The sequence below is a fragment of the Rhodamnia argentea genome, chromosome 8 (assembly GCF_020921035.1).
Source record: "Rhodamnia argentea isolate NSW1041297 chromosome 8, ASM2092103v1, whole genome shotgun sequence".
Classification (NCBI taxonomy): domain Eukaryota; kingdom Viridiplantae; phylum Streptophyta; class Magnoliopsida; order Myrtales; family Myrtaceae; genus Rhodamnia; species Rhodamnia argentea.
Window position 1 is genome coordinate 266247 of NC_063157.1, and position 26129 is coordinate 292375.

The 26129-nt window shown below is 39.3% G+C and overlaps 2 protein-coding genes across 5 annotated transcripts; one reads left to right on the plus strand and one right to left on the minus strand.

The window, feature by feature from the left end:
* Nucleotides 1–1355: 1355 nt before the first annotated feature.
* On the minus strand, nt 1356–3677 carry LOC115755831 (60S ribosomal protein L7-2). Of its 2 annotated transcripts, none has more exons than XM_030695386.2 (7): nt 3567–3677; nt 2736–2919; nt 2549–2646; nt 2412–2469; nt 2004–2083; nt 1823–1925; nt 1356–1725 (listed from the first exon to the last, which is right to left on the minus strand). In XM_030695386.2, the coding sequence occupies exons 2-7, from the start codon at nt 2913–2915 to the stop codon at nt 1510–1512; spliced, it is 735 nt and encodes a 244-aa protein (XP_030551246.1). In that variant the 5' UTR covers nt 2916–2919; nt 3567–3677; the 3' UTR covers nt 1356–1509. The 2 variants fall into 2 exon arrangements, with proteins under 2 accessions (XP_030551246.1, XP_030551244.1); XM_030695384.2 differs by having other exon boundaries at nt 2736–2928; nt 3567–3662.
* A 2046-nt stretch (nt 3678–5723) lies between these two features.
* LOC115755854 (calcium-transporting ATPase 9, plasma membrane-type-like) lies at nt 5724–26052 on the plus strand. 3 transcript variants are annotated; one of them, XM_030695417.2, is made up of 34 exons: nt 5724–5824; nt 6200–6483; nt 10716–10832; nt 10915–10954; nt 11702–11817; nt 11897–12028; nt 12131–12220; nt 12977–13046; nt 13212–13282; nt 13365–13448; nt 13529–13606; nt 13684–13755; nt 15094–15177; nt 15266–15348; nt 15439–15547; nt 15671–15726; nt 15855–15897; nt 16000–16083; nt 16354–16491; nt 17449–17514; nt 17598–17696; nt 19284–19394; nt 20013–20180; nt 20681–20740; nt 21052–21216; nt 21284–21400; nt 21853–21951; nt 22736–22873; nt 23571–23671; nt 24432–24477; nt 24548–24682; nt 24849–24956; nt 25044–25135; nt 25582–26052. In XM_030695417.2, exons 2-34 carry the CDS (start codon nt 6289–6291, stop codon nt 25676–25678), a joined length of 3264 nt encoding a protein of 1087 aa, XP_030551277.1. In that variant the 5' UTR covers nt 5724–5824; nt 6200–6288; the 3' UTR covers nt 25679–26052. The 3 variants fall into 3 exon arrangements, with proteins under 3 accessions (XP_030551277.1, XP_030551278.1, XP_030551279.1); XM_030695418.2 differs by having other exon boundaries at nt 5730–5824; nt 6196–6483; XM_030695419.2 differs by lacking the exons at nt 5724–5824; nt 10716–10832; nt 10915–10954 and having other exon boundaries at nt 6331–6483.
* Nucleotides 26053–26129: the final 77 nt, after the last annotated feature.

Here is a 26129-nt window from a genome sequence, read left to right on the forward strand (position 1 = left end):
AGTGCAATCGAATTCTAAAATTTTCAAAAAGTACAACAAATGGAAGGACTTGATTGAACTAATATGACAAGTTTTAGGACTTGATTGCACTTTTTAAAAATTTTAGGACTCGAAAGCACTTTCATGATAAGTTTTAGGATTTAATTGCACTTTTTGAAACTTTTAGGACTCAAATGCACTTTCATGATAAGTTTTATCACTCCCAATACACTTTTCCCATAATAATATAAAAGCTATTCTCAAGCAAAACTCGTAATCTCCTTGTTCTCTTTTGTAACTTCGTTTCACATTGAAATTTCATGACTTATGCTTAGCTCTTTGATTCACGTCGAAGCCTCACGAAAACCACGAGAGAGTTGAAGCTCCTTCTCCTCCATAAGTCTCTTGTTCATGTCCAAACTTTACGAAAGCCGCAAAAGAATTGAAACTTTTTCTCCTACGTAACTCTCCAGTTCATATCTAAGCTTCACGAAAACGGCGAAAGAATCGAAATACTGTACCTTTCGAAATCACCGAAGTGAATGATCATATTTTCTCCCTCTTACTAAATTTTGGCATTGTGCGGCTAGTATATCTCGCCCGTGTTGCGTTAATTTGTTTACGTTCTTGTCATATTTCGTTTATGTGACTATTGAATGTTGTAATCAACTTCTTTGTTGTTAAGGTTTATATCGTCGCTTCAACTTCGACTCCACTCTCACTAACACTTTGGTGGGACGGGGATGATAGGGTCGCTCAAAATGTATGGTATAGTTGCCAAAGCTCGATTCAAATGTTCGGTTGCGAGTGTGCAAATTTTAGGGTTAACACCCAAAAAGTGTTGCCGCCCCTATCCTTTTTACTCGGGGGACCAAAAACAACAGCCAGTTTTGATAGCATAAATACTGGAATTAGCGGTTAATATGCATGTGGTTCCGAAGACTAGAGGCCACTAGCAAAGGGCCTGAAGATTTTTCTACTGTACTTCATCACTAGAGAGTGTACGCACTACTTCCAAACCAAACAAATTTGCTACTTTAGGAAAATGAGATTGCTGGCGTTACGGCCATCTGGTTACCCAAAGATGGCTTCGTGAATTGGCCTAAGCGCAACCAAATGAGAACTTTGTAATGCTCGTGCTCTTTGGTCTTATGGGAAACTTGCAAAAGGTGAATAAACCCAGTGACATGATTCGTCAAATTGGGGTTGACAGATGAGGCTGCCAAAGAGTATCCTGTCTTGGCTAGGCGTCGTTTAAGATAACCGTCCAATATGTACTCAGCACAATAGTTCTCCAATATACTGTGCCTTTTCTAATCCTCTAAACCATCTGCAACTCACCAGTAAGTAATAAGGAAAACATGTAACAGCCAAAAGAAAAGCAAATGATGTTATCTGAATTGTCATAGGATAGGATCTCCAACTCAAGACTGTCTGATTTCAAAACTGAGCAGTCTTAACTCAAAAATGAATGTAAAACCAACCAAATGTTCAAAATTCCACATCGAATTTGATCACGGTATAAAAAGCTTAATTCATTCTTCGGATCAATTCGTTGATATAGTTCTCACGGTTGCCAGCATCTCCACCTTCAACATAATGGTTCCGCTTCTTCTTGAGTCCACCCAATGGTGCCTTGAGCTTAAAGGGCCATAGGAAGTTATTGGCTTCCCTAAAATGAGGTCCCACCGTCATTATCTCGTGGATGAGATCTTCTGTGCATATAATTCCATGTTTACCCAAAGCCTGCTCATCAAACAGAATGTACCACGTCTCTCATATGTCCGGAGAAGCATAGACGTCACCCCAAAAGGCATGAGATGAGACAAGGGCAAAAACGGACCTGTTCGACGATGGCGTTGTCCGTCAAAGCAATTCTCTGCTTGTTGAGCTTCCCATATCCCCTTTTGTATATCAGTTCCCTCACACTCTTTAAGTTGGGATATCTGAAAACATGCATATTCGCTCAGCAGCGTAACAGGCAAAATAGATCTAAATCCAGGTTACAGAAAAGAACCACGTACCCATAAGTCACATAGGGTTCAACCCTGTGAAGCATGTTCATGGTTGCTTTATTGACTTTAAGAAACACCCCATTGAAGATCTATATCCAAATAAGAATAAGTCAAGACAAAAGTTAGTATAGATTTGCTTATTAGAAACACTTAGCTTCTGGCCACGCACAAAAATAGATTACTTTTATAGCCAAAAGAAATGCAAAGTAATTTCAAAACAGATTACGTGGTAACAAACACCAATCAACAATCAAATCCTAGCGAAAAAACCAGCTGGAACTCCATCAAAACATATTAAGCTATGACAACAATCGGGCCTTCAAGTAAGGCTATTTCACTGCTCAAATAACTTCTCCAAATGCCACCAGCAATGCAAAGACCGATCCCAATATGTGATTCAAGACTCAAAAAGATTACCTGTCTCAGTCTCAATAGCTGCAAGATCTTTCTCGTTTTCGGATGCATGGCATTGATACTGAAAGTCACAGATACTCGCATAAGAAATTCTGGGAAAGAATGTGATATTCATATTCTGTAAGAGACAGAAGACATACCCACGGATGCGAATGATAAACAAAAGTTTAGCTTCAGGGTCCACATAAAATCCTCCTCTCAACTTTGCTTCGCGCTTCAATTGAATCAGCTCCTTTTCCTGGAAAGCAAACACCAAAAGGTCAGTTCCATGGTTGGATATACAGGTTAACGTTACAACCTCGTAAAGACTAATGTCTATGTCTATACATGCTCGGCATACTCCTTGGCATATTGCTTTGCCCTGCTGTAGATCAATTTCCTGTTCTCAGCATTCTTTTTCTTCGTGGTTTCAAGATCCTGCTTTTTAGCCAATGCCCACTCCTCACATCTCTTCTGCTTCTTCAACACTGACTCGGGAATGAAGGCCTTGACTTCTTCCACATCCATTTCCCTGCACTCACTGATGAGATAACAAAATCCAGTCACGGTTTCATTTTCGAGGGTTGCAATATCAAATAGTTATTCGTCAAACAACATCCAGCAAACAACATTCAGCAAAATGGTGAAATTTCACAGTGCATCCTGTCGAATTCATAATCACATTCGCAATCGGAATGTCCTGCAAGCAACTAAAAAAGTCCGGGAGGATGAGCTTTGTCGACAACCTGATACTTACAAGCCTTTTTTTAACTATTACTAGTGCATGGACATTGGATTTGGGGCAAACTTCAACTCTTCTCCGTATTCAAACCTGAGAAAGAACCTCGAAGAGAACGGAGCCTACTACACTCTGGTGCATCGGAAACAGAGGATAAATCGAACTACAACCGACCACGAGTATATCGAGAATTTGACTCATCCACCAACAGCCCGAGCTTGGCAACTGAATATTACGTGAGCATCAGCAGGCGAGCCACTAACAGTAACAGGGCACGAAGAAAACAATAAGACGAGCAACTGGAAAAAAGCAGGGCAATGACGTCGCGGGGACTAATCCTCTGACTGACACACGAGTGCAGAATACGAAACTAGCAAGCAGGATATAGCAGGAACGAAGACTACCCATCAACCTGGAAACACAGAGTTGGTGCTACTCACCGGGTACGCCCGGACCCCGCGGTAGCACAGCGAAGAAGGCGACTCGGCGGTGGGCACAGCAAATGCTTCTCTCTCTCTCGGCGGAGTCACTAGGGTTTTGTACCTTTCTTTTATGAGGTCGGAGGAGTAGGTAATCGGACGGCTCCGGGTTGCCTTGTGGCCTGAAGGCGTATCTTGTACGTTGATTTGAGGACCGATTTTTGGGCCTCGAGCCCAATTCAAGGGCTTCTTGTTAAAATGCTAACTGTGATTCCATCTTGAAGTTTGGGCCGAGTACTCCATTCAGGGTCTTGCCATGTTGCCAATTCATCAATTCCCTTATACGCCTTGTGGCCTGAAGGCGTATCTTGTACGTTGATTCAGGGACTTTGTTTGGATCTTGTTAACAAGTGTGCCAGAGCGTTTATAAAGATAGTCAGATAATACATATTCGACTCACCGTATATTGATTGTGTATGTCTCGAGAACAATCGATGTGAAATCCCTAACATTTCCTTATTTCGGTTGCTTTACAATTCTTAATGTACCTCGTTCACTTTTGGAGATAAAAGAATGTATATTCACTATAATTAACCAAATGAAAGGTTTTGATATCGCATTATATAGAGTTTTTTTCTTTTTTATTTAGTCCATCGTTGCTCCCCTCTTCCATTTTGAGTACGTTTGGTTCAGCTTACGCGAAGGTTTTTCTGGGCATCCAAATGCCTTTAATACAAAGTTGAGGTATTTGGTTCAGCATTTAAGCCAAAAGTAGCATTTTTTAAGTCCCTTCTTAACCCAATGCAAGTTTCACCTAACATTGGCATTCAGTATTTTTCGAAACTCTACTTTTAAGGTTAATCGATTTTTTTTTTTCGTTCAACTTTACCTTTACTAAATTATCTAAATTTCAATTTCACCCTCACCTTCACTTTTTTTTAGTGCAAATGTGACGGGCATCGCGCGTCGTCGCCGACGAGCTTAGCTACTTCAACATCGTTGCATTTGAGGCCACCCGACCCGCACACTAGAGTCGAGGAATGAATTTTGTATATTGTCAAAACTGTAGGATTCATCCATGAGAATGGCAAAGAATTTAATGTACAAGCTAGCGGCCTATCCAAATTTCAAACTCGAGTTATCTCCCATGAGTTTCGTAGTAAAATGTTTAGTAAGCTTGACATTTATCGCCAAGTAAACGGATATACCCAAAAAAAAAAAAAGCAAGCAGGGTAACATAATTCCGCGGTTCGTTCCCTTGTATATCATAATCGTCATCTGTCTTATTATGGGACGTGGGGATTCAAATGGTGGAGAATTTTAAGTTTTAATGCATTCTATTCGCACCTATGATACTAGCATTCTCACCTTTAAATAGCTTTACCGACATGGCCACATGCCTATTGACGATGCTTCGATTTTCTTCATGCGGGAACCGTGTAGCGTCGTATCTAGCTTTCACAGTTGTGAGTGAAGTAAGAGCGCTATGGGCATCATCTATTTTATGGCCATCAATACGCATTCACAATCGCAAGCGGCTCGATCGATTCGATTCGAGTCAGCCTTATTCGGTTCGGTTTCCCGACGACAAGAATTGGAAGCCGCTCGAGCGTAGTTGGATTCCATTTCTAGCATTGGAATTGCCTGTAGATTCGACAAAACTCAAAACTTGGGAGTTTTGGTGCGGGAAATCAGGGGTCGGCCTCTAGAGACGCAGGGCCAGTTTTAGAGACAAAGAGGAGGGGGGGGGCGTCCTCCTCGACGCTGCCGTATGCGGATAGTTGACTTGACTTGACTTGACTTCACTCGACTCGACTCGACTCGACTCGACTTTCCTTTTCACCGCTACTGTTAATTACTATTTAAGCCATGGGAGGAGGGTGACGTCATTCTTCCTTCGTCGGTGCATGCAGGATTCTCACATTAGCAGGCAGCGACAATGGACAATGGACAACCGACGGACGAGCGGAACCCCGTGTCCACATCGAAGACGAAATTTTCAGGACTGGAGCGTACGACGCCATAATTCCAATAAAAAAATATTTCAAAAAAAGAAAAAAGAGAACATTGAAAATGTAACATGGAACATTTTGGCGCGAAGCTTCGTGGGAAGCTTCGTCTGCGAAAAAGCAAGATTTCCTGTGTCCTCTTTTCAACGCCAACGCCCTTCCGCTACCCGTCGAGGACATAAATCCCAAGGCAAGGAAGACCGTTCGCTCTTTTGGCCAACCAACCATTGCTTCGAGCCGGAGACCTGGAATTCCTCCTGCCGTTTTCCGGTAATCACCTTACTCCATCTTGTCCGTTATTATTCTGGTCTGGTGTTTCCTCCTCCTCCTCGGTTCGGTTTCTCTCTCAGTCTGTTGCGGCGTCTGTTTCCTCCTACTTTCGCTCCGAGCCCTAAGCAAAAAAAAAAGAAAAAAAAAAGGGGTTTTCTGCGGGCCTCCTCGTGGTCGTCGCTGCCGCCTAATGTTTGGCGGATAGCACAGTGCTATTCACGCGTTTGCTATCATTAGACGACTGTCCGTTTAGCATTTTTCCGTGACTCGTTTTTGTGTGGCCATCGTTCGTTTTTCTTCTCCGTTCTGTTCCTCCTACTGGTCTGTTTCTTCTTTTACCTGATTCGTGGTTTTCTTTTTTTCCTCACGAGGTGGTGGCCCCGAATGAGCCGTTAGAGCTTGTTACTGCTGGGGTGTGCCATCTCTCCTTGCGACAGTGTTTTAGCTTCTGGATTCGATACGCCATGAGTGCCTCGTCGTCCAACGGGCTGGTGCTGCCCTTCTCCATCTCCCGCCTGCAGCACGATGTGGAGGTGGGCCGTAGCTCCACCAAGGTAGATGCAGACAACGACGACTACGGCCAAGTTTCGTCCCCGCCTGGTCCTTTCGACATCGAGCATACCAAGAATGCCTCCATAGAGACTCTCAAAAGATGGAGGGTAACCCTCATTGCTTATTTTATTCGTCGTCCATGTGCATCATGCGCCCGTGCTTTTTTTTTTGGTGTCAATGATAACGTGTCTGCTATATTGCTGGAGAGTGCCTCGAGAAACCCGTGTTCCAACGGTTGCAGCCCGATTGATGTGAAACTTACCATTATGTAGCCAATCTACCTAACTAGGCACATGGTCGAAAGCTGTTCATTTGCATACATTTTGTATCATTTGCTTCGCGTGCACCTCACGCTCAGTACATTGCATGTAGGTAACTGGAATTTCAGGCTAATGCAATGCCATCTTCATTCAATTGCAATATCTCACAACACAATGGGAGTGTAGTAACCGCGGATGATGACATAACACTTGTTGTTTGCTTGAATGTTAAGGGGTGATGATAAAGCTGCAAATGCCTGAACTTTAGCCCCCATGTTACAAATGGAGTACCCAAACTTTTTATTTTTTTGTTCAATCAAGTACCTCAACTTTTCAAATGTGGATCAATGTGAAACTCCTATTGAAATCACGGAAGGAACTTTGGTAAATAGCCGTTGACTATACACATTGTGCTTGATCCGGCCTCTTGGAATGATGCCACGTCAACGGGGACATATTGGACGGCCAAGATCATCCAAGTCAGCACTATCTCTCTCTCCTCATCATCTTGATGTAGATGAAAATAAAAAAATTCGCTTGGTAAGCAAGCCACGTTAGCAATTGGGCTTAACCTTTGCGAAGTGAGCCACCTCAGCAAAATCACATGACATGGCAATTAATTTAACACAAGCTTCACATCGAGTCAAATTTCAAAATATGAGTTACTTGATTGAACAAAAAATAAGTTCGGGTATGGGATTGTAAAATGGATAATTGTTCGGGTACTAGCGGGGTCATTAGCATGAATTGAAGAACTTGTTGACATGTTGCTATATATGCTAGGGGTGAGCGGTTCCGGGTTCCTTACGGGTTCCATCTAGAACCCGAAACCTACCTGTCGGAACATGTTCCTCATTTTTTAGAACCCGAAACCTACCCGTCATACCTTGGAACCTAGAAGCTATCCCGTCACAAGTTCTAGGGTCGGTTCCAAGGTATCTGAGAACATATCAATTTATTTTATTTTATTTTATTTTTTCATTTTTAGTTAAACAAAATGAGAGTGAGCACTACAACATCTAAGAGAAAGTAGAGGTGAATGGTTTTAGGTTTCGTACGGGTTACATTTAGAACCCGAAACCAATCCAGTGGAACATGTTTATCACTTTTTGGAACCTAAAACCTAAAAATTTGTTTGGCTCCAGATTATACACTCATCATCGGATGCCATAAAACATTGTAGGATCGTGCAAAAACATATATCAAGAAAAATATAAAAATTTATTTCGGGATATAGGGTCTAGGTTCCGGGTTCCAGGTAGTGGAACTTGGAACCTACCCGTTAGAACAGGTTCCTCAATTTTTGGAACTTGGAACCTACCTTGCATATCTTGGAACCTGGAACCAGATCGGATCCTACGGGTTCCGGTTCTCGGTTCTACCCTGGAACCATGCTCACCCCTAATATATGCTACTTCGGGGGACCCGACCCATTCGATAGAGAAAACGGGAAAACATGACCGTATAGGGTCGTTTCCTAATTTGACATGTGATTATTCTGAAGAGCGTCTGTATATGATTTGTTTCTTAGCTTCAAGTTCTCTATGTTTGTCAAAAGAAGGTAAACATTTCCACGGGCAAGTATTAGATGAAGACACACTTTGGTTGCTAAGGGGAACTGATGAGTGCTGAGTAGGATCCGCTCGTAAATCCTCAAGTATTTGCACAGAAGGATTGTGGAAAACAAATCCACAAACTATGGATTTTCCTTCCGACTCTATGAAACTTAATGGTGAGGTATTGATCCAAAGGAGTATATAATCAATATTGCACAGATGACTAGAGTTCTAGTAGATTTTCTATTGATGTATGGGAGGACCATCTCTTTGCCTCCTTCATTTCTCTTTCCCCATGTGTGTGAGTACGCTTATAGGAAAAACGGGTATGTTTTGGGGAAGATGTGCAAGATGTGATTAGTAAGTGACTCTATCTGAAAGTTGGTATGTCATTTTATGTGTTTAAGAAATGGGACCTCTTCTAGGAGATTTGGACATATAAGATGAAAGATTTTTTGCTCCACAGTGAGAATTGCAATATTGGGAGATTGACTCAAGTGGAAAACAGTTGGACTAACGGAGATCCTTGAAGATGTCAATGCTAACTTCAAGCAACAGCTTTGGAGCATATGAACATTAACAAAAAAAAAAAAGTATCAGGAATGAATTTGTTTCATTTTGTTGTAATTGTCATTGGCCAAAGGGATTTGGTTAGAGGTACTGGAGATTAGACACGAACTTCAAAGTGATTGAATGGATCATATTAGTTTTGCGCCGGCTCAGGATGTTGTTCAATCTGTTATGTACTTGTTGATGAGATTCAATTCATTAAGTAGTGAATTTGATTTAATCAATTCAAGTACACGTGAAGAAATTTTTTTCAAGACAATAGTAATGAGGTTGACAATGCTGTATAGTCGGGGGTATTGAGTTGTCCAGTATCAATCTGTGCACAAAATGAGTTAGCAGAAATGGAAATGCTCCATGGGATTTGCATACTCCAAAAAGGCATACAATTTGGAATGACTGCATCTGAGGAAAAGTTGACATGGGTTCAATTGGGGATAAGATTAGAAAAACTCATCCGAGGAAGATAGATTGGGACATGTGATCAATGGAAGGACCCTGTAGGATAATGTGATGTTATGATGGAGATATTTGGAGAAATTGGAAACATGTGTGGATGGACACTCTAAGGAAAGATGGTTGAGCACATGGATGGAGGGCCAAGTGCAATGGCATAACTAGGCCAAGTACTTGACCTAACTAAATGAGAAAATGGCTCGGTTGCCATAGCTGTGGATCGAAGTGCACACTGGTTCTTTTTCCCTGGTTAGCTAAGAACATATTCAAAGGGTGCTACCAGCTTGCAAACATCATCTACAGTCGAGAATTAGACCATATTGAGTGTAACTGGAATTTTGTCATTGGGGAGAAGGGAAATGGCAAGAATTTGATTGTAGTTTTAACACGTAGAATAGTACACAATAAGTTAGACTGGAAGCATATGGCAATTCCCTTCATGCGGGGGATTTAGGGTGTGTGCGGCTAGACTTTTGCTTTGCATCTCTTGCTCTTTTCTTTTTCTCCTTTCTTGTATTGTCTAAAGTTTGAATCTTACTAATGTCGAAAACCCGAAATCCTTAAGGAATACAAATAGTGATAAGTAGAGTCATTTAGGAAATTTTTTTTTTTTTGCGTAATTTCTTGAAAAATAAATAATATTTTCTTTTGCAAAATCTAAGAGCCAAAGCAAAGTGTAACTTTCTTTAAAAGCTAAAACAGACGTCGAACGATTGCCTTCTATAAGTTCCTAGTACAACCGCGAAGACAATATAAAGCAATCGCATTCTCTGGTCCAATTGCTGTTTTTTTTTTTTTTTCTATATTCTTGATTTATCCACTAGGTCAGTCTGGTTGGTTATTTGCGCCACTGATGTATTGGGCGCTGTTCTCCAATGCCCTATTCATGGTGCTACCAATTTTTACTGGAGATTGGGAATAGGTGGACTTTTTATAGGACCTATATAGGACCTATTTTACTGACGGGATTTATCACCACTTTAGCTACTTTGGCAGCTCGGCTAGGCACACCCAAGGTAGTGTTGGTGGGGGCCATCGACTAGTGCGTGAATGAATCTTCTATGCAAAACTTTGCTATAGTTTCGATCTCAAATATTTGGCAAAATATCTCTCTTGCCTGTTGTGGCCTCATCACCTTGCCCCCTTGACCTTAAGTCACTTGTTCACTTCTAGGCCATGACTGACCCCTTATGGCCGCATGTTTTGGCATCTTCAAATAAAAGAGAGCAATTTTGTTTTCTTATTCAATTCAAATAGCTCTTCCATATTGAGGAATATCAATTTTTCTAAGAGTGGTTAAACCAAAAGGCGTTGATAGCAGTAACAACATGCATTTAATGCCTCCATCTGATGGCTTTGTTGGAAAATCCAATTGGAAAACTTAAGCCCTTAGCCAAAGGGATACCACATGTATGTAAGGTCATTATAGACCCCAGAAACAAGAGATATGAGATGCTTTAACATGAACGGATTTGAACTGAAGGCCCTTTAACTTTGCAGCAAGCAGCTCTAGTGCTGAATGCTTCACGGCGGTTTCGATATACATTAGACTTGAGAAAGGAAGAAGACAAAGAGCAACGCCGAAGGATGATTAGAGCCCATGCGCAAGTCATAAGAGTAAGATTATTTTTGGTACAAATCCTTTTCTTTGATGTGTTTGAGAGATTTTGATTCTAACCGTCCACTAAAATTGCATTAGGCAGCTGTGCTTTTCAGATTGGCAGGGGAACGGCAGATTGGTAAATATGTCTCTCTTTGCTTATCTCCACATCTATTTCCAAAGGTTTTATATTAACAAGTTTGACTTTGCAGGAGGTTCAACCGGAATTAGCTGATAATTGAGAATTGGACATTTTAGTAGTGACTGGTCAAGACTTATTCTGAATAATAATAATGTCTCATGAACCATTCTGAGATATATAAGGGGAAATGGCTTTGACACTCGGAAAGATAATGGCTATCTATATGAAGTACTGTATGAAGCACCTAGCATTTCGCAATAATTATCTACATCTCGACGATCTTTTTGTCAGAAAGTAGCTCCTTCAGTTATAAAAAAGGTATTCAGTGTGTCAGAGCTGCAAATGGTGTGGACAGCCAGCTGTTCTGTGGACAAGATGCATCAAGCTGTATGCCCCTAAAAGGCTTCCTGCTTCTCTCCTCCTCTTCTGCCCAAAAATGGTCAGAGGACCAAGACCGAGAACTTTTTTAATCGGAAGTTTATTTAGTTCTGTGAGCCATTAGTTAGTCCCTCAATGTTAATTAAGGTAGTTAGGATTTGGTGTATCAAATGTGTCCGTCTGTGCCCTATAACTAGAGCTTCTATCTAGTCTTGCATTAAGTTTAAGTCAACTAAGCAAAGACAGAGTCATTTCCGATTGCTCTCTCCCCCTATTTTGTGATCCTAAATCTAAACAGTTATACATGGCTTTCTTCCTTACACCTTGTGATTGCTGAAATCCTCTTATTCATCTATTGCAATACAGGGGTGGGTCCAAATGCGACACCTCCTACTGCAATTGGCGATTATGGAATTGTACTTGAGCAGCTTGCATCCATGACTCGTGACCACGATTTTTCAGCTCTGCAACAATATGGGGGTGTAAGTTCATCTTGCACAATTCTTGCTTTCTGAAGCTAATATTGTCAGTCTGTTGATGCATCAATTCCCACTTCATCAGGCTAAGGGTTTATCCAATATGTTGAAGACGAATATAGAGAGAGGAATTTCTGGTGATGAGACTGATATATTGAAGCGAAGGAATACATTTGGTTCCAACACATATCCTCAAAAGAAGGGACGGAGTTTCCTGGTACTTTCACTTATAGTTCTCATCCTTGACATTTTCCTGAGGACTTCTACAAGGAGTGGATTTTACCTCTTCAGAGTGTCATAACATTTGTTTCTTCTGTAGAGGTTCCTTTGGGAAGCCTGGCAAGACTTGACTCTCATTATCCTAATAGTAGCGGCTGCAGCATCATTGGCGCTTGGAATGAAGACTGAGGTACACTTGGTCTTCTTGTTTTTTTCTAGGATAGATGTTACGGCAATATTTTCTATTTTCAGGAGCTTGGTTAGCTTTATTCAATTAATCTTTTTCTTATTATGGTGACCATATGAACTAAATTCTAGTACTTGGTATTTTACTTGCACATTTCTTGTGTTCTTGTTGATTTTTTTTTTTGTATGCCAATACATACTTTTAACAACGCATATATGGCTTTGAGTAAATGATATGAGAGTTCACTAATTGGGACTCTGTAAAACATGACGTAATCATTTTTCTCTTGGAGATATTTTACATCAATATGGACTGTAGTCTGGTTTTGGAAGATGGGAGGTGAACTTAATACGGTCCTTTCATTATTTTTCATTAAATGGATTGTCATATTTATCTTACTATGTGGTTTAGCATTTGGAATGTTGGGTTTGGGGACTTTCTATCTTTTGGCATGATATAGGGGCAATCATTGATGCATGTCAATAAAAAGCAGTCTATTGCTAATATGGAATGACACTACTTACGTATTGCTTTATCCTAGATGTTTCCCCTATGACTTTGTGGTGTTAATAGGGTGTCCTACTACAGAAGTAAATTGAGTGTCTTAAGTAAAAAAAAAATAATGATGAATTTCTTTTGCTTCTATCTATTTGGACCTCATTAGGAATTTTTTTTTTCAACTTTGTATGGTATATGCGCTCTTTTCCTGCACATGCAGTTACCCTCAGATATGCACTTGTCATTATGGACTCTTTGCAGGGAATAAAGGAAGGCTGGTACGATGGAGGAAGCATTGCCTTTGCCGTTCTTCTTGTAATTTTTGTGACAGGTGTGGAAATTCTTCTTTGGACTAGAGTTTTAGGGTTTCAGTATGTATGATTATAGCATTACAGTTTGTTAATCGCCCAAGCTAAGTGTTTTTGGCTTTCACAGCATATTTTATCACGAAAGCAGTACACTTATAGTCTAATGGTCATTTCCTTTTTTAAATCAGCTGTCAGTGACTATCGACAATCTCTGCAGTTTCAAAATCTAAATGAGGAGAAACGAAATATCCAATTAGAGGTACATACATCTGTCATTTTATGCTTATTTGTTAGTTTCTATTCTTGACGATGGTTGATATATCACTTTAAAAATTTCACAGATAATGAGAGGTGGTAGAATGGTCAAGGTTTCTATACATGACATTGTTGTCGGTGACATTGTCCCTCTTAACATAGGTGATCAGGTGAGTGCCTTAGGTGCATCTATGACATCCTTCAGATATGAGCCTTATTTTCTACTCAATGTTGTCTCTGGATTTTCCAGGTTCCTGCTGATGGAATCTTAGTCAGTGGTCACTCTCTTGCAATTGACGAATCTAGCATGACTGGTGAAAGCGAAACTGTGAGTAATGCATACCTTGGGGTTCTCTTAGGGATTTTTTTTTGTAATGTATTTTTCTAAATGCGTCGTTTTGGCAGGTTCACAAGGATCAGAAAGCACCTTTCTTGATGTCCGGTTGCAAAGTAGCTGATGGTGTTGGCATTATGCTGGTAACAACTTTACTTTCTCTTGTCATTTCCTATTTGCAATACCAATGTTGCTTTTTTGTGGTCATGAATGGTTGATGGATGTTTATCTGGAAATCCAAAGCAGACTGGTGGACAAGCTTTGCAGAAACGAGAATAAAGATTTTCCATCGAATGCTTATGTTGCTGCACAGAGATTGCTGATTATATTCATATTTGTCTGGCTCTTTCTCATTTAGCTTCATTGGGGAAATTGTACAAGTGTTTCTCCAGAGCGGGTGGAGCTTTGTTGAATCTCACATTTCCAGTATGAATTGGGCGTTGCAATAGTTTTGCAGATTTGCTTTACTGCATTCTGTTTTACTTGAGCTCTGAACTCTTGGTCTTCCCCTTGATCTGTTACAAGTAGAAGTTCGAAAATTTTTGTCGGGAATAGGATTTACAAGTCATGCTGTTTGTTGGAGTGCCAGATTCTGAATGTTGTCCTGGCTTTAAAGTTACAAGCTATTGAATTAACTGGGGATCTATTCACTGTAATGGCATATGTAGAATATTGTTTTTAATTAATTATTTCATTTGGGAGAAGGGGTTGCAAGTACCGTCTGTTTTGGCAATCTTATGCGTTCTACTAGCCAAGGTGGTTTGCAATAAATTTCGGTGTCCTTTGTCTAGTGACCATCTGCCCTTTAAGTTCTTTTTAGTCTGTTTAATGGTCAGATATCATCCTCTTCATCAATAATTTGGTCACAATAGCACATACCACTACTTATAACTACCAGTTTGGTGTGGCTTATTGCTACTCGCATTTTCATCTGCTGGTTCTGGTAGCGTTTATAAGCCAGGCCAACTGCGTTTAAATCTCACCCTTTCATCATTAGCAGTCACTTTGATCATTACTCTGTATGTGCGCTTGTGCTTGAGTTGTGCACGCCCATGCGAGTGAGATTTGTGCGCTTGAGCAATTTCCTGTGCCATAGAATGGTAGACAGTGTCATATTATTACACAAGATTCCACGGAGATTTGTTTTCAGTCAAAGTAATGAATTGAAACAGATCTATTTGCTGATTTAACCAAAATGTTTCAAATTTAAGATTCATGATATGGGCCAGCTTGGCCAGAGACAATTTTGCTGGTTTTATTGTTATTGAACTGTTTTGTTTTTGCGATAACAATTATTGTATTCTAGAATTGGGTAATATACCTCCCCTTCCTATTGTGCTCTCTCTTGGTCAGATGAGTACCAGCATGTGGTATTGGTCGGTTCTGTTTGCACTATCATCTCATTCATGTTTCTAAGATAAGTTCACTAGATATTGTTTCAGGTCTTCATTTTGTTTTTCGTTTCCGACATTTATCTTCAGGTAACTGGCGTTGGAATCAATACTGAATGGGGGTTGTTAATGGCAAGTATCTCAGAGGATACCGGTGAAGAGACACCACTGCAGGTTTTCTAGCATTATCCTAACTTAGCAAATTAGCAGTCCCTTTTTTTAACGTACTTGTATAACATCCTAATGTGATTTTAAACACTAGGTGCGCTTGAATGGTGTTGCAACATTCATAGGCATTGTTGGTCTTGCAGTAGCTCTTTCTGTGCTTGTAATCCTCTTGGTGAGGTCAGTTGTAGTTTGTGAAGTTTATTAATTTAGTTAGGAAACATAAAATTTTCGTTAACTTCCTGGTTTTTGTTTGTTATGATTTTTCAGGTACTTTACTGGAAATACTGAAGATGCTGATGGACATGTCCAATTTATTAAGGGAAGCACCAGCATCAGTCATGTTGTAGATGACATCATTAAGATTGTTACTATTGCAGTAAGTACAATGTCTCATTCTTCTTTTGTTCATGTGCCCACTTATATACATAAGTTGTCTCTGCACCTATGTGTGTTCGAATGTTACTTCTGTCTGGTGACTTCACCGATGAACTGTATTCAGGTCACTATTGTGGTGGTTGCTGTGCCCGAAGGACTTCCCTTGGCTGTAACCTTGACGTAAGTATGAATTGCTTTGAGATATATAGAAACTTATCAGGAAGAAGGAATTGTCACTCTTGTTTGTTTGGTCTTATTATTTTTATTTTCTAACTATGATTTATTGCACAATTGATGCTGTATATCAGATTGGCGTATTCGATGCGGAAAATGATGGCCGACAAAGCCCTGGCAAGTCCAATATCCTTGGGACACTAGTGATTTTTCCTTTGCTTGATTTATAGATGGAGTGCTGCTTCGATAGTACAGTTATAAACACTATTATATCCATAGGTTCGTAGACTCTCAGCCTGCGAAACTATGGGATCTGCTACAACCATTTGCAGCGATAAGACTGGGACATTGACAAAGAATGAGGTTAGCTTTGGAATCCTTCTTCTGACACCATCTGCTTGTTTCCTGAAATTCTCATCCTCCTCCACCTTTAGGGTGCATTTTTGGTGTATGTGTTTTTTCTTGTTTCTTTTTTTTTTTTTTTTTGTTTTTTTTGGGGGGGAGGAGGGTTGTTTTTGGTCCTCTTCCTTTTTATTTATTTATTTATTCTCTGACGATCAGAACATTTCTGTGTAATATTCAGCTTCCTATCATGTATAGTATGAGTATTAATATGCAGTTTGGTTATTGTAGATGACAGTGGTTGAGGCTTATGCTGGTCGAAAGAAATTGGATCCACTAAATGACTCCTCACAATTGCATGAAGTGGTTACTTCTCTGTTGTACGATGGTGTTGCACAAAATACTCAAGGCAATGTATTTGTACCAAAGGTATGGCTATCTGTCTGGAACCACTTGTAAGATACAACGAGATGTTCCCTTTGCTGAAGGTAGTTTAATTCCAAAAAATCATTGCTTGTGGATTTTAATCAGGCCTTTTGACTCTTTTGACATGTTCTATTTGTCATCTTCACTTTAATAATTATTCATTTGGACCAATCAATGATGTATGACTATTCTTCTTTGTTCTTGTTTTTTTGGTTTTAGCTATATTGCCCGGTTAAGAAGGCATTTTGAGAACCTCACAATATTGTTCTTCAATTTGTCCCATTTCCTTATTCTGTTGATGTCTTTTGCGAAGCTTTCCTTTAGCTTAGCATGTCTGCTTTAACTCTAATTAGATGAGAGGAAGTGTTGCCCAGTCGACAGGCAAATACATGCTTACATTTGTTAAATCTTAAAGAAGCTGGAATTGAAATGACTGATGAGAAACCTGGTTTTATACATGAGACTTGGAGAAGCAATATTATTTATGCATCAAAAGAAAGTCCTATAACTGTGATATGGGCATGAGTTAGATTTTCATTACTTGTGAAGGAAAAGAATTCATGCTTGCTTCTAGAAGTGCTTCTGAGACAATGGCTTTCCATTTTATTTTGCAGCAGCATCCTTCTGCTTTCATTTTCTTTAGTCAAAATTAACAGCAAGTTTATTTCATGGCAAGCATTGACAGCTGATCAATGTTTCGTTCTGGGTATGGGTTTCTTGAAAAAGCTACAGCTTTTATGTTGTCTGGAAGTAGTTTTGATGAAGAGGGCCTAGTATTACAGTGCTGGGAAAATGAAGCTTTCCTCAGCCCGTATCTTGAATGAAAGGGGCCTTTCTCCGAATTTACTTTGAGTTGAACTTCAAAAATAACCAGAGGGAGGAACAGTCTAGAGAGGAGATAGCATCCTGTGTGTAATTTTACATCAACAAATTTGATATATTCGAGCTCATTGCTTGTAGGGTGGAGGGGATGTTGAGATTTCGGGATCACCCACAGAAAAAGCCATTCTTTTGTGGGCAGTTAAGGTACTGATGTTTAGCATTTTAGTTTTCATCTCTTCTATGCTTTGCTTGAGAGTTTGTTGAGGTTGTATGTATTAATGGTGCAGTTGGGGATGAAGTTTGATGTAAGCAGATCAGAGTCTACAGTTCTCCATGTTGTCCCATTCAACTCACAAAAGAAACGCGGAGGTGTTGCCATCAAACGGGTATTACTTAGTCAATCAATGTTATCCTTTGTTCTTGGTAATCTATGTGTGGTTCCCGCTACCTATATTTTCTCAAATATGATCGATCTAGGAATGTTAGCTGGCTAAAGCATCAGACTATCTTTCCTTGGAATTATGTCAGGTCCTGTGGCACGAGGTGCCTTTTGGATATGATTATTGAGCAGAGGAGGATCATGAGGATGCTAGAAATTCTCTTAGTTGTGGAGTTATTGTCATTTGAGGAGGCATTTCTGCAACTATTGCAATCATTAGCACAACTCTGTAGACATGGTTAAATTCCCAAAAATGCCATTGAACAAGCTGAATGAAAAGAAGTGAAATGACGAAATTTTAGACCTTAAGTTAGATGGAGTTTACAAGGCTCGCAATTTCTCGAATAACATGGTATTTGACAGGCATAGGAAAAATAATTTACAAAGCAAACCCTAAGATACTCATTGTTAAAAGTAGAAAGAATAAACTTTGGCCAAAAGGAAAAGAAGAGAAGAAAATTGCCCCCAAAAAAAAAAAAAGAGAGATGGAAAATTGATTTTGCTCTTTGTAGTTATCTCATTCATCTAATGCGTAAGAATATTTGGTATTTTTGTCCCTTAAGGGGCTTACATTTGTTAAAGATACTGAACATTGAAGCATGTTATACTGTCTAGCATGCTAGAGTTTTTCACGTTTCTTCTCCCTTTGTGAAAGAACACTTGGTCTGGTCGCTCTTTCTTTTTTGTGGAATGGAGTAGATTCTTGGCTCATGTGCTAACGTTAGTATTTCCATCAGTAATTTCATTACCAATTCTAAACGTACCGATGAAGTTCACAATGATGTTATTGTGTGGTTGACACGTGATGCAACCAAAACTCATCAGTTAAGTTATATCTTTTGGATTGTGCTGATGTTACTATACTTGATTTACTAAATACCTAATGTTGATTAATCAACCGGGTGAATTCAAATTTATATAATGTACCTTTTTGCAAGTTTTGTTAGAATTTCGTCACATTTTGATCAATAAGTCTAACAACATAAACATGATCCTTGGTGATGTTGATGTTACTCTAAACACTTGATTTAGTAGATATCTAATGTTGATTAACCAACCAGGTGAATGCGAGTTTAGATAATGTAACTTTTCTCAAGTTTTGTTAGAATTTTGTGATGTTTTGGTCATTAAGTCTAACAACATGAACATGATCCTTGGCGAAACAAAAGACATGACATTTTGCTGAGCCAAAATGGTGGAACAATCCTTTGACCAGAGAGACTTGTTTTCCTGCAAAATGGGTATGTGGCTTTTTGGAGCTAGTGGGGTGCAAATTATGTTGTTTTGTGCTTTTGACTTGTGCAGTTGAGTTTAGGCATGTTGGAGAGTTCATCAATCAGGAACTCGTTGTATCTAGAGATTAAAAGAAGCCATGAGTCTGTTCTGCATTTTAAACAAAAATTTGCTTGTGAAAGTTGTTGTTCAAGATGTCGTCTGTTAGAAACCAGATGCTGTTTTGAAATCTCTGGTAGTGTAGGTTTTATTTTGTGACTCCTACTGAGATTCTATTTTCATCATCCTTGTCTTTTTGCAGAATAACTCTGAAGTGTATATACATTGGAAGGGAGCAGCAGAGTTGGTCTTGGCTTCATGTACGAGATATGTCGACTTAAATGGTCAATTCCAGCCCATTGAGGAAGAAAAGGTTGAAACAACGTCCTTTTGCCTTAGTCAAGTTGAACCATTAAGTTACTACAGCGTGGGGAAGACAAGTTTTGGTTAATCTTCTGGTTGTGATCTGCCTGATTCAGACATCAATTAAAGAAGATTATTCTAGTACATTCGATTTATTGTGTTTGTTCCATTAGATTTATATGTGATAATTTAAATACTATGCAGGGAGGGCGCTGCATTTGCTGTTCTACCTCATCATTTTCTTTTACATCAGTTACTAAGTCACTTCTTGTATGTGCTGTCTAATTGTGTAAATGACTAGCAGTGGATTAGTGTTTTGTGATTAAATTTCTAGCATGTTTCAGCATAAATTGAGTGAGCCTGTCTCTGTCATGTTGTGGAGTGGCGAGAAAATTTTATTTGATTAGCTTCAGACTGTAATAGTTTGCTTGATATCTCATGTGATGCATTAGTAACTATGCTGAGGCTTTCGCCTTTTTGCTCTATGAAGGCATTTCACAAGGTTGGATATAAAAATAGCCATTCCATCCTTCTTTCGCTTAAGAAATAGAGGATTAATAGTGACGCCTACGAAATGTACAAGGAGTTTTCATTGGTTACTTTTGTTTTTTAATTCGTATTGTTGCAGGATTTCTTCAAGCAAGCTATTGATGACATGGCGGCAAGGAGCTTGCGTTGTGTTGCCATTGCTTGTAGGCAACATGATCTTGACGGCATTCCAGCAGATGAGGAGAGTCTTGACAAATGGGTGCTCCCTGAAGATGACCTCGTCTTGCTGGCAATTGTTGGTATAAAGGTATGCACAGATAGTTATATCTCTACATACAGGGATTTTCCCTTTACCTTCTTTTCTGAATATGTATTTTGGATTATGTACAACTGTACAAGCGGACATTGGCTGTCTTTGATGAGTACCTTGAGGTAGAAATACCGTAATAAGTGAATAGCTTGAACCCACTTCTGGTGCTCACATATGAAGCTGCTACATACTTCTTCATATGTGACAAAGAGATATTGAGAAAGTTCCAATTAGTACGTGCTTAGCTTTTGGCAATCCATTGCTTTGTTTCTGTATTGTCGCATCAAATCTTTTGTTTTTTTTGGGACCCAGACCAAAAAGGCATATCATAGCTTGTACAATCATATCATGGGCTTATCACTTTGCCTTTGTTGATTAGGTGGTGATATTCTATGCACACCTGCTTGTCATTTAACAGATTTAGCTTTTCTATAGCTTTCAAAGTTGATGATATTGTTGCATTTCCAATTCCTTCTTTGTCTATGTTGCATTTACAGGATCCATGTCGTCCATGGGTCAAAGATGCTGTGAAAGTTTGCGTAGAAGCTGGAGTCAAGGCAAGTCTTTTATGTATGGCTGCTTAATTAAAATTAGGAGTGTTGTAATATATTATGGATTATTGAAAATCCCTTGTCCAATTGATCAGAAGAGAACTCTTTAACCCTGAGTATTTCTGTCACTAATCACTTAAGAAACAAGATTTGGCCTAGCAGTGGTCCATCTTCCTGATCCATGAGGATAGTGATATTTATGGCATAGGATATGTATGTACTCTGTATACATTGAGATCCTTAATTAATGAAGATAAGTACCAGCAACCTAATTGTGGTGAGACCTACTGTAACCATATATGCATGTGTTTTAATAGGTACGCATGGTCACAGGAGACAATATCCAAACAGCGAAAGCAATAGCTTTGGAGTGTGGAATACTTGGTCCTAGTGACAATGCCTCTGAACCTAATGTTATTGAAGGATGTGTATTCCGTGCATTGTCTGAGAAGGACCGAGAACAAGTTGCGAAACTAATAACGGTATGGATAACTTTATAGATTCTCCAGTAAGATTGGAAGGGCATTTTAACTCCATATTCATGTTTAGGTGATGGGGCGGTCTTCTCCTAGTGACAAGCTGTTACTCGTGCAAGCATTACGCAAAGGAGGTGATGTTGTTGCTGTAACAGGCGATGGAACCAATGACGCTCCTGCTCTTCACGAGGTCTGACACCAAGCAACTTGACTTAAATAGACTGCGTGCGTGCTTGCATCTATGATCATGTACTAATATTGAGATAAAACATGTCATTTATGGGCCACTGTTGCTTCTTATGAAATCTTAGTTTGGGAGATGAATAATAGTTGGATGAGGTCTCAAACATGTTGTATTTTAAGCCACGTGGGTGAATACCTGTTCTATAAATAAGAAGTCTGTTTCTGTATTAGTAATTAGTATTGATGGACAACTGATTGGTGTGAAATGGTTTCTCTTTTTTCTCCGTGGAAGAATTTATGCAGATGAATATGGTCATCTGATCTGATTCTAATCTTGCCTCTCTTGCTATCTTGGCGCATTATTGTTTGGGACATTTTATCACGTTTAAAATGTTTAGTTTTAGTTAATATAGTAATTTCTTATCGTGGTGATTGCATTTTTGCTATATTGTTGTTTAGGCAGATATTGGTCTTGCCATGGGCATTCAAGGGACAGAAGTTGCAAAAGAGAGTGCAGACATCATAATTTTGGATGATAATTTCGCTTCTGTCGTCAAGGTTAGCAAAATGTTCATTCTTGACCTGATGGTATCAGCATAGGTTATCTGCAGTAAATGTTACAGTTTTCATCTCTAGATGTGGCCTTTGGGTCATCGTGGATCTGAAGTGGCAGGGTAAAAGCACCTGCCTTTGCATGTGCTTTTCAGACAATCTTCAGCTACAGAAATGGTGTCCCTGTACTACTGGTTTCTTTTGACTGCTATACCTATTGGTTTTCAGCACCTTTACTTTCAAATCTATAAGGACGAGTGCTGATCATCATATATTTACATCTAGTAATGGTTATTACATCAACAGATAACTTTGTAATACTGTAATTTTGGCATCTTCTGTGTTATAGGCTGAGGAATTTGATGGAGGGGGACTTCGTCTCCGATAGAATAATTAAAATATTAAACAGTGCTTTCATCTAACGGCTTAAGCTTTTAGAACAGTTGGCGATGAAACACAAAATCTTGCGTGGTATCAGAGCACGAGGTCCTGGGTTCAAATCTTTTTGGGCCCCATTTCCCTCCCCAATTAAATATATCCATGCTTTTTATTAGTCAAACCAAACTAAGCGTGAGGGGGATTTACAGAATAATTAAAATATTAAACCATGCCTTTATCTAACAGCTTAAGCTTTTATAACAGTTGGCAGTGATCCCACAAAATCTCAATGTGTAGAATTTCAAAAGATAAACTTCTGTAGTTATTTGGTCCTAGATTAATGTTAATTCCAAGTCTTCTCGACCTCGGCGTACACCAAATTTATAGTATCAAGTCCATTTCCTCTGTGTAGGTTGTGCGATGGGGCCGTTCTGTATATGCAAATATTCAGAAATTTATCCAGTTCCAGCTGACAGTCAATGTTGCAGCACTGGTTATCAATGTTGTGTCATCAGTATCGTCCGGTGATGTTCCTTTGAATGCAGTGCAGGTCTGTAGCTCTGCTGTCCATTTACCATGAACTATGTCCATACTAGTAACATTTGACAGAACTGTGTAGCTTTATAGCCCTTAAATTTGCTTCTTTTGGAAATTTCGGATGTTGGAGTTGGGTTACGAAATAGGGAAGGATAGACAGGAAAGAAGCTGTCCGATTTGAGATTGACAGGCAATCACGGCTCTGAGCGTTAGATTTTTATGCCTACTCATCCATCTCACACCCTCTTGCTTTAGAGTTTTTGCTACTTATCTTCGACTGACGTGACTAGTGTATCACGTTCTAGCTGTAGGGAAGATAACATTAGTTCCTTGGTGTTCCTACTTCAAAACTTGCATGACAAAGTGTAAATAACTCCTTTTCTTTTTCCTTCTCACATGTATGAGATGAACAATTTCCCTTGGACCTTGAATTAATTTTTTTTTTTTTTTTGGTGTAGAATGGACAGTAAGAAAAGGATAATCTTTTTTCAGAAATGTGGGAATAGTGAATATCAGACATTGTTTCTTCTGCATACCAGGATACCTTGTCTTTTGGGTTATCTGATTCTGTTATTGCAAATAAATATTGAATTTGTTGAACAACCGTGAGGGGCAACTTGACAAAGTGTCACTATTTCCCTTTGACTAATTCCTTTGACTGGAAACATAGTTATTGACCTGTGGTGCTTATGCCTTTCTTCTCAAGGCAGCTTCTGTGGGTTAACCTTATAATGGATACTCTTGGAGCACTTGCATTGGCTACAGAACCTCCAACAGATCATCTTATGCATAGATCTCCAGTTGGTCGAAGGTTATCTCTCTGGCCAATTCCAATATGCTGTTACATATGAATAAACAGGGAAATGCAAAATCTGGCAGTTTCTGTGTTTCATGTATTATGCCTTCTGGTACTCTTGCTTAGTTTGATTACCACATTGAAACTGTTGAAAAATATTGCTTTACTGGTCAATGCTGTTTTGCTATTAACCAAAATATACATGGGTCAAAGAAAGGTCCTTTTAGAATTTTGATAAGACCATTGTTCTTGGCAATTTGTCATGACATACCTTTTTCTTTGTCCTAGTGGCAATATCCAAAGCACTAGTCAGCGCCTTTGGACTTTGCAATGGTCAAACCTTTTATCCTTGCCTGTTTTGACCTATCAATCTTATTATCATTGGATACCGAATATTTGCGCTGAGTGCTTTATATTTGCCATGGCACCTGTCAGTCATTTGTGTAAAGTGTACGCACATTTCGCACTGAGGTGATTCACCTTGCTAAAGGCCTGGATTTAACCAGTTCATGGGACTTGCAGGGCGTTTCATGAGTCTCTAGGTAGCTGGGCCACTGCACTTGTGTCTTTGGATTATTAAGAAAAAGAGAAATTCGTGTCTTTGCTTTTGCAAGATATGTTCTACACACATAGATGCTAGGGGGTGTCAAATGGACAAATGGGTGCACAAAAAGGGAGAACAACGTGCTTAGCAGGAAATACTTAGGGATACATTTTTTGGGTTAACTTTTATTTTGACAGATTATTCTCTGATGGTCACTTTTCTGTCTTTCAGGGAACCCCTCATAACCAACATAATGTGGAGAAATTTAATCATACAGGTACATTTTCTCTCCACTGATCTTTAATGATATTCATTTTGTACATCGAAGTTAACTTTTATTTTGGCAGGCATTTTATCAAGTTTGCGTACTTCTTGTATTGAATTTCTCGGGGAAAAGTATACTTAAGTTGAATGATGGAACTACGCATCGCGCTACTATGGTGAAGAATTCTGTGATATTTAATGCATTTGTCCTTTGTCAAGTAAGTATACCAACAATTTGATACTTCCATGCTCTTACTCCTTTGGTTTATGATTACCATTAAAACATGGGTAATTAATTAGGATGGCATTTGCTATCTCAAATATCTGTTATATATTATATTTCTAGCCATAAAGCTCAAATTGGTGGGTTGTTATTGATTGCAGATCTTTAATGAGTTCAATGCTCGGAAGCCTGATCAAATTAACGTGTTCAGTGGAGTAACTGGAAACCACCTGTTCATGGCTATTGTGGGAACGACCTTAGTACTTCAAGTGGGTGGCATTGTTTTTGTGTCATTTTTTCTCTATATTTATACAGATATGCCTTGAACTGATAGTGCGGTTTTGATTGTTTTCTAGATAATCATTATCGAGTTTCTTGGTAAATTCACTACCACAGTGAAATTGGATTGGAAGCAGTGGCTGGTGTGTGTTGGGATAGGCTTTATCAGGTTAGTTCAATTCCTCAGCCTGTTAATAAGAGTTCGTGCATGTGTCTGTGACCAATAAAGTTCTCAAAGTGGAAGGTATTTGAAATATAGGTGTTGAAATCTTAAATGCATTATTTGTCAAAATCTTGAATGGATTAACTTGGGATGTTATTATTCTCTTCACAAGCTTTATCAAAAGCTCGGTGATTGTATACCATTAAGATGAAGAAAGAGCGAACATCATTCTTGCTATTTCAGACATGCTTCAGAGAAGTTGATAAATATTTGAGACAGGCCCATTTTGAGATCTTTAAAATTTTGTCCTGAGTTTGAAAGTTAGGGACCTGGGCAATTTCACTTGTCCTCCTGGTGCTAGATAATCGAATCCCAGTTCATAATCTTTCCTTTCTCAGTAAAATTAACATATATCTCTTCATTTCGCTGAATATCTTATTGTCGATGAACAGCTGGCCGCTTGCTATGGTTGGGAAACTCATTCCAGTTCCTGCGACTCCTCTAGCGACGTACTTTGTTAAGCCATTCCGCCGATGGAGACGTGCTTGAAACGGTCGTTTTGCGTCTGTGTGCACGGCATGAAGGCTTTTGCTTGAAGACTCCTGTTCTTCTAGACAGCATAATGCATGGTCTTTTTTCATACTAATCCGGCACTGTGTTTGTTGCTTCCTATCTCCAGGATATCATTAGCCTTAGTGGGGATTGTTAAGTGAACTTTAAGGTACAGTAGTACTAAGTGTAAATAATAAGCTTGTACGTGCAAAGCATGGATCTTTCCCGGCTGAATTTATCAGATTGCTTTCCCGACTTTATTTTTTTGCAACACCTGCGTGTTCAGTTGTAAGGGATGGAGGTGCTCCATGACTGTTTAATGTTTCTTAAATGGAGTATTTTTAATGAAAAGATGTGTGTTGACATCTTAACAAGTGGGAGCGAGATGCAATATTTAGTCCGCGCTGAGGGTTGTGTACAATTTCTTGTCGAATTTGTATGAGATGAT